Source organism: Octopus bimaculoides, chromosome 8 (genome assembly GCF_001194135.2).
Source record: "Octopus bimaculoides isolate UCB-OBI-ISO-001 chromosome 8, ASM119413v2, whole genome shotgun sequence".
Lineage (NCBI taxonomy): Eukaryota > Metazoa > Mollusca > Cephalopoda > Octopoda > Octopodidae > Octopus > Octopus bimaculoides.
The window spans coordinates 28,626,828-28,635,865 of record NC_068988.1 but is presented as its reverse complement, the minus strand read 5'-3'; the positions used below and the strand labels follow the sequence as shown (position 1 = coordinate 28,635,865).

The following is a 9,038-nucleotide window of genomic DNA, read 5'->3' as shown; positions in this document are numbered from 1 at the left end:
GCTATCGCCATTCTTCTCATTTAAATATAGACAAACGCGGACGTAGCGGAAAACATCAACCTTGTCATCACGTGACTGATCATTATTCGAATCGGCAACTTCTTCGAACCGTTCCCGCCAGAACGCAAACTGACCAATCACAGCCCTTAATAAGGTCACGTGATAGTGTTTTCCTACTACCGTCTTGGAGCCCCCTTAACGCCTTAAATAGATCAACTCATACCCAGCAAATTCGTCTCGGTCCAGTTTCTCTTAGAGACTGCTCCGTGTACCACACGACAGCAGCAGCAACAATCAGCCAGCGACCACTTCAACAGCTTCGTCCAGCCAACGATGACCACCGCCGTCGTCGCATCAGCATAACATATTTTGTATATCATCATTGATATATATATTTGTGTGTTCGACCGTGTGACACGTTTAAATAAAAGGAGTCCTCTGTTTTTCCATTCGTCACCATTTCTCCTTTTTTGAGTTCGCACGGTCGTTCCTTATATATATATATATCTGTGTGTGTGTGTGTGATCGTCTTAACTTAAAGGAAAAGGGCTATACTGTCCCAGTCTTGGATCTCCCGGTCGAAGTACAACCATTTCGTCTCCACGTGACTCTCTGTAGTCTACTGTAAATTTTTTTTTTCTTAGTGAAAATCGTGGGGATGTTAATGTCAAAATTAACCCAAATGAGTCCAACACTTGGTACACATTACTGATAAAAAGCTAGACAGTTTTGTATAAATGTTACGAAACCAGATACTAACTAGTAAGAAAGGCAGGGAAAACAACATATTTCTAAAAATAACACGTTACCCCAAAATCTGCAAAGAATACTTAACGTAACCTCCTTTACCATGAAGCTGCTAGATGAGGGCTGTTTTCTAGACGTTAACAGTGTCACATGACCTTCTCAAATATAAAATTTACTAATATAGTTCTTGCTAGTGTGAAAGTTAAGACCCATTTTGTGCTGAACCTAGTTTACTTTTCAGAAGGCGGCGAGCTGGCAGACACGTTAGCACGCCGGGCGAAATGCTTAGCGGTATTTCATCTGCCGTTACGTTCTGAGTTCAAATTCCGCCGCGGTTGACTTTGCCTTTCATTCTTTCGGGGTCGATAAATTAAATACCAGTAATCGACTTAATCACTTTGTCTGTCCTTGTTTGTCCCCTCTATGTTTAGGGGCGGTTCTTTTGGGTTTGCTGCATAAGTTCGTATAGTCTTGAGGGCCCAGTGCAAGGCAGCAAACTCAAAGGTTGCTCCAGACAGCACACAGTCTGGCTATGCTACTCTTGCCGTTCTCTATTTCATTGTAGTTAATCTTCTGTAACACAAACTATTCCCTACAACACCGTAATTAGATCTCTTCAACTCCCTGCTTAGTCTTCGAGCTGTCAGGTATCAATAATTCAAGATTTGCTGGTTGACGGAAATACAATCGTGGGAGACTGCTAAATGGCGACAATGCTCCTCTTGCTCAAGAAAATTACGTAGATGTACAAAATAACAGGAACCATGGACGTAGAATTGATGGTCCGTGGGTCTTTAGTCTGAAACAAAGCTCTGACTGTCGATACTTCTATGTGCAACGGCGTGACAGAAACACTCTATGACCAATCATTGAGCGGGAATGTGAAAAAGATTCAATAATTAAGTAATGGCCCGTATATTCTAATCTAAATGCCATGGGTTATCGCCATTTTACAGTGAATCATGAAGAACATTATGTATGAAGTGAGTATCGTTAATTAAGATTTAAGTTTAAGTTATTAATAAACCATTATTCAACATTATTCAATTTGTTTTTATCATCCTGTAGTATAAAGTTCTCATAGTGGAGGTAGATCGCACGCTAAAGTGTAAAAGGGTAAGAAAAGCAGACGGCACGCTAAAAGTAATTTCACAGCGTAGACAGGATACTGCAGTTGACTGCACGCTAAAGTAGGATTCTGCGGTAGACCGAACGCTAGAGTGGCACCATGTATTTCGAGAAACAGCTACGTTTCTTTCCATAACATTTTACGTAGTTCAACCTACACACGTTACTGTGTGAAAAATCAAATAGGAATTTGGAAAGAAATTTTTAAAAACTAGTTTTTAAACATAGAATAGTTACAGGGGTCCACTAGAATAAAATATTAATAAAAGAGGTCCATAGATTAAAAAAATGGTTGAGAACCCCCGGACTAGACCCTTCAAGGTGGTGCTCCAGCGTGGCAGCTGTCCAAAGACTGAAACAAGTGAAAGATAAACGATAAAAGAAGGTATTCGTGAGTACGTATACATTATTCTTGTCACACCAATCTATTTTGATGTTACATGGAGACAGCAAATATCCCCGCAAATTAGAGATGGTAAAAGTTCTTACTGAGAAAAGCATTTAAATTTTCCTCTCATCCGTGATTACGAATATATTATCTTTGTCACGCTTAAACATTTTGATGTTACATGGGCACACAGATACAAAATGTATAGATGTCCACACATACAAAATACTTATGGTAAAATTCCTATTTAGAAGGGCATTTAGACTCTCCTCTTTTTACAATTAATTCGCCATTATCTATAATCAAAAATACATTGGGTTTTTTCTTCTCACGTTTACACAGACAACGAATGCCGACACAAATACAAAATATAAGATAATTCAGAAGATAATTTACACCAGGAATTTTAAACATGGTCTACGGCAGCAATGTACGAAGATGCAATGATTTCATAGTCCATGCAAGCAAAATTGTTCTTAAAATTATTCAAAACTTGCAGTAACCGATTTCGGAATGTAACTGGCTACAGAACAAAGCTAAAGCACCGCATTGAAGGGGTTAATTCAAGGGTCGGAGAACCGGGATAAATTACCCCAAGTGGGGTAAAAATTAAATTCTTCGGGGTAATGAGGACTCATTAGACATAAGTAAAATTATATAAAAAAACGTGTTTCTTGTTACAACAGAATTTTTTCTTCCGGCAACACTGCATCTGTCCAATGTAAAGGACGTGTAAATTGATTCATATGCAGTAATCCCTCGCCATATCGCGGCTCACCTATCGCGGTTTATTATTTAAGCTTACGTCGATTCTTCTGTAGTGTTGTTTTGTATTTACAATAAAATAAATATATAAAAATTATGAAACTAATTTTAAAAAAACATAGAGTACAGTACTGTTTCTACTTCGCGGATTTTCACCTATCGCTGGGGGTTTTGGGAACGTAACACCCTCGATTAGTGGCGGACTGGGTATAAAGATATTGGTTGCCAGGAGTTTCATACTGAAACTATTAAAGTGAAACTATACTTTCACATATATACAGGCATACTATAAGACCCAAGTTAAAAACATTCCCAACAATTCAACTTCTCTGGTTGACATTAACACCCCCACCCCCAACAGGGGCCTTCATTCCCACATTTTAGAGCTCCATGAGCTCCATTTTATATGAGCAAAATCCTTTTTATAGGTTCCAGAAGACTGGAATTTTGGAATATGCGCATAAAGATCATTAGTATGGGATAAATGTGTCATGATTAGAATTTTTTTAGGGTGTGTAAAGAGGGAAAGAAGCCTCATGTGCAATTTTGATGAAATTCGAATCATAGGTATTCCAGTTCCTTAAAGAAAATATAACAGAAAAGTCTCATTCTTCAATTGCATGTAACACGGGCAACGCCGGGTATCTCTGCTAGTCAGTCAATATAATTCAAGTCACTCTTACTGCTACTGGTAACTTGTAACCTGGTACAACCTGTCACGTGGTTGGAGCAGGGGCGACTAAATCGGCGAACGTATCGAGTCGGCTTGGTAAAATGAGTGGTTTTTGTTGGAGACCTTGCAGGACAGAAATCAAGATATGTCAAAGGGCGGCTGAACTCAGTTAAGTCAACAACCATCCATCAGTTTGGAGTGAAAGATACTTCGTCTTTGATCAACCATCTCTTTTGGGGAAGGAAAACTGATGTAACACCTACGACTTTGTTTGCATTCAATGATGAAGACAAGGTTTTTTTTTTATTAGGGGGCCAATATATTCGTTGTTTGGAGAATGTGCAAGACTTTTCCTCGCTTTAAAAAGCTTCAAGCACGGCCAACGCTTGAATTTTTCAACATCTCAGTTAACATTTTTGCTATGCGTTGCATATGTTGCATACTATGGCTGGCCGTAACCGAAACAGGGAAAACACTCAAAAGAAAAACTTCATGACGGAATGACAGCATGTATCAACGTGGGTGGTCAGCTCTCTGAACACCTGCTGCAAGAAGTGCCCATCATTGCCACATCCTGTACAAAAGAGTATAGGTCCCTAGCAGGATTGAAAAAACACGCCTGTGCTGCTCATGAATAAGAGTTTCAGTTGCACAGGATCTTCTTGATTGTGTCAAGAGCAAGGAAAACTTTTTGAAAACTTTGTGTAGGCCTCTGAGAAGGTATCGCCAAGCTTTTGATGCCGGTTCTCTGCTCAACTTTCCCTTTCATGGTCAATGTGACGATCACACACTACACACCTTCCTTCCAAGTACTGCTGTAAACAGCGGAAGTGAGCTAGAACGTTAAAACTTAGTGCGCATGCACAGCAGAGTTGACGGTCAATCTGTTCCAAGCGGTTTCACTCTGCGGGCTTCAGCTTACACAACACGCACAACAAACACACACGCATGTACAGACACACACACCTTCACACACATGCAGGCAAGCACACTCATAGAAGGCCTGGCGAAAGGAAAGAATACGTACACTCAGAGGTTTTTGGTGGTGTACGTATTCTTTACTTCCGCCCAAGATTACCTGGAGAAATTTTGCGAGGTAGAACGAGGCCACTTTATGGGCCTTGTCAGGTATTTCCTGGTTCTTCCTTGTTTTTTTATGGCTCCAGACCAGCTACTGAGTGAATACTCATTTTATAAGTCCTAGATGTTCCTAACTTTAATGACAAATCACCGAGTTTCTGTAATTCTTTCAAATATATACTATGAAACTTTAACTGCAGTCCGTTATTTCAAAAACACGAAAACGTAAATCATAAAATATGCAATTAATTCCCACTTCTTAAAAATTACTGGTTTTGTGCCCAAATTTGAAGCTATTATTATTATCTTAATACAATTTATTGTGATATTATCAAGTCTGTAAGGGTGACACAGATGGTGATGTACTGAGTAGTCATTAGTTTCGATTATTTATGAACCTGTTCAAAGCCAACCAGTCAGCTTCAGCGTCACCTTTCACTCCACCATTGGGTCTGCAGGAAATATTTACTGTACCCATCCAGTTCTATGAACTACAGCAGCTCTAACACATCATGTATGTGTATTGTGTAGATACAAATTATATTAGGCAACAGAAATTTGTGCAGAGTAAATGAGTCACCGACCAGAGGGTACAACTAAACTCAAATAAGGGGGTGATCAGAGACAACAATAGAACTTCTCACTTTGTATATGGGATTTATCTATTTACGAAAGTAATATATCGTTCATTTTCGAAAGAAACATTTGCTTATCACTTCACGGCGTCATTCTTACACTTTTCTCCTAACAAAATAATACATATCTTCACTTTCTTTTCCTTTCTGTCTTTAATAAATACAAAAGATCTTTCTTCGCTTCGTTTACACACACTTCTCTTAGGAATTATTTTTAAAACTTACACACACTCCAACCACACTTCTTCATTAACTTTTCCCCTGCAGTTATTTTCCCTCGCTTCTTTATCTTCTATCTAATAAACACTCGAAATCTCACACACTTGTTAATTTCATAAACACAAACTGAACTGAACATTCCTCGCCTCGCTCTCATTTTCTTTTTTTTCCCTCTCTCATACTTTCTCCTTCTGTCACCTACTCACTCTCTCTTTCTTCACTACACTCTTTCACACATACAAGCTCCCGCTCTTTTTTGTCACTCTCTCTCTCTCTCTTTGTCACACACTCTTTCTCTTCGCCACGCTATCTCTTTCCATTACTCTTTCACACACTCTCTCTTTCTGTCACACATACTCTCTTGATCACACTCTCTTTCTCTGTCACACACACACACACACACTCTCTGTCTCTCTCTTCTTCACACACTGTCTTTCTGTCACTCTTTCACACTCCCGCCCCGTCACCCTCTCTATCATACACATTCTCTCTATCTTTCCCTTATATATACGCACCCTCACACACAATTCTCTCCCTTTGTCTATTTATCTGTCATATATAAACTTTTTCCCCACCAAGAACATCCGTCCACTTTAACTTCTTTCAGCCAACAACAATGACTTCTGTTCAGCTCTGTCTTCGACAGCTGAGTCGATCGTTGTTAAATATATCTCAATGCCAACGACGATCAATTCCTTCAACTTTCCAAGCTTCCAAAAGGCATCTTCCAGTCACAGCTTACAAGCAAAAAAGTTCGCAAGTCAAAGAAACAGAAGAAACAAACGGAAACAATTTACTTTTTAAAGGAATGGAAACAGAATTTCCCTGCGTTTCTCGAACGTAAGACAACTTCGGAATTCGTTCTGTATCTATTTTTATTATTATTTTTTTCTGTATTGCTTATATCTGCCAAAAAGTAAACAAACTAAAAATGCAAACGTGGACATATGCATGTATAAAGTCTTGTTTAGTGTCAGTAGTGTTTTCAATTGCCAATATTCTGCTAATTCCGACCATTATTTTGATTTTCTACACACACACACATACGCACATGGTTTACTCGTAGTTTTATTTCTATGCGAGTGTGTAATATATATGTGGGTGACGGAGGAGGGGTATAAGACTAGCTGAAACGCAACCCGCCCAGGCAGAGATGGACCCTACGTAGTGGGAGGGAGGCCCAGAGCAGAGAGATGTGTGGCAAGGTTGCATCTAGACCACTGCAAGCAATTTTGAGAAGACCAGAGCAACTGCAACGGATGAGGAACACCAAAACAAGAAAATAAAACATCGCCACGACAAAAGCCTACATATTTGCCCCAAATCCCCCATATCCTCTTGTTCAATTCTCTGTTTACATCACCACTTAAAAATTTGCTGCTCCTCCTTATCTTTGAACGCGAAGAATTATATAACTATATATATATATATATATATATATATATATATATATATATATATATATATATATATAGTGGCTTCGAAGAGAGGTCTGCCGTAGGTTTTTCGAGCTGTCAGTTTCAATACGCTACCAGTGACCGAATTTCAAAGTAACTGACAACTGTTTACAATAAATATTGTTTCTTTGCGTATATTAAATCCTTTATTTGATTACTATTTGTCGTTTTTGCGCATTTAAATTCAGTTATAGGATTGCAACCATGTTGGAGTACCGCATGATTTAGTCAAACAAATAGATACCAGTACTTAATTTATCGGTTTGTTGCTGACATTTCTCAATGCTTTCTGCTTGTTGCTTACACGCTCCATTTCCTATCAATAATAAATATGTTGGAATTTTTGACGACACGGGTATGCTAGTATGTATATATTAAAGATTAGTGTTTTTAATACACACAGCCTTATATATGTGTAGGAGAAATACAAACATAGCAATTTTAGGTACTACTAAAGCAGTGCTAGCTAGCTAGTCGTGAGTGGTCGATCCTAACCCTATTCCTAACCCTAACCCTAAACACGTATTCATTTGCACACGCGGGTTAGGGTTAGGGATAGGGTTAGGGACAGGGTTAGGGATAGGGATAGGGTTAGGGTTAGGATCGATCACTCAAGACTAGCTAGCGCGGACGCGCGACTGCGCGTTCGGGTCCGCGCTGCTTTAGTAGTACCGCAATTTTAACTATTTCTCCGTCGATTTAAAAAAAAAATACAGAAAGAATGATGAATTGCGTCTTCATCAATTTTCGAATCTTATTGGATAATTGCCAGAAGCTTTCACATTATTTGACCAATCCTTGTAAGCAGCCAATCTGTTTATATTACAGAGAAATGGGACTAAGAAGCTTGCCTCCCAACCACATGGTTCCGGGTTCAATACCACTGCGTGGCACCTTAGGCAAGTGTCTTCTACTATAGCCTCGTGCCTGCCAAAGCCTTGTGAGTGGATTTGGTAGACGGAGACTGAAAGAAGCCCCGTCATATATATATGTTTGTGTGTGTGTTTGTCCCTCCACCGATGTTGGTGTATTTACGTCCTCGTAATCTAGCAGTTCAACAAAAGACTGAAACCAGGATTTTTATATTTACAGTGTGGTAAGGGGGCTTGTATATAACAATGACCAGCTAATAACATTTAGCAAATAATTCAATATCCCGAGTATGTCTGTGCTCTACTAACACACATCCACTTTGTTTCCTCATAACTTTATAAATAAATTCTGTTTTATTTTTATTTGTTTTTTCTTAACGAACTTATGCAGCGATTAAATTTTCGAAGGTTATACGTTGCAATTATGTCAATGGAAATTCTACTTTATTCGTTCATTTATTTTAGTCAGAAAGTGAAAGTCCATAGCTTTTTGGCTACTTATACACGAGTGCGACTTATTCAGGAGTAAATACAGCACTTACACGAAAATGTTCATTAATAAAAGTACTGTATTTTCATTTTGTGTTTTTTTACGGCGTTAAAATAGGAAACAACCAAATGGACTGCGTTATAAACTTTCTTGTGTCCTATTTTCTTTGTACTGTGTGTAAACTATGTCAGTGGAGAAGTTATTTAGCCAGATGTCATCCCCTGATTGAGCAGACCTATAATAAAAGGCCTTTCAACCGTCTTTAAATATATGTTAGTCCACATTACTCATGGTGTGCCCCCCCCCCCAAACGACCAGCAATACATTGATGGTCCGGCGGGTCATTTTTTTTTTTCCTATTTTTGTTGACCAACTTTAATTCTTGTAATTACGATTTGTTCAAATACCAGCAAAGTACTTGTAACATTTCTAAAAATGAAAATGGGTCAACACGTTTAACGTTCCACTAATAAATCAAACTCAAACGTCTCAGCTTTCCTACTTTTTCCAGTCGAAAGTTTTCTTCTGACGCTATGTATTGCTTATAATCTTTCTCCCACCATTTTCTCCCAAATTTGTTTACT

The 9,038-nt window shown here is 38.7% G+C and overlaps 2 protein-coding genes across 2 annotated transcripts in view; one reads left to right on the top strand and one right to left on the bottom strand.

The window, feature by feature from the left end:
- Nucleotides 1-5,844: 5,844 nt before the first annotated feature.
- Nucleotides 5,845-9,038, bottom strand: part of LOC106867364 (STING ER exit protein) — a 24,865-nt gene continuing 21,671 nt past the window's right edge. Inside the window, exon 8 of the transcript XR_008264729.1 lies at nucleotides 5,845-5,855. The gene's annotated coding sequence lies outside the window, so the exon portion shown is untranslated. The remainder of the gene's footprint in view (nucleotides 5,856-9,038) is intronic.
- The window catches only part of LOC106867363 (uncharacterized), a 17,411-nt gene continuing 14,412 nt past the window's right edge, over nucleotides 6,040-9,038 (top strand). The window contains exon 1 of the mRNA XM_014912215.2: nucleotides 6,040-6,475. Within this exon, the coding sequence (XP_014767701.1) occupies nucleotides 6,252-6,475 (224 nt within the window). The 5' untranslated portion in view covers nucleotides 6,040-6,251. The remainder of the gene's footprint in view (nucleotides 6,476-9,038) is intronic.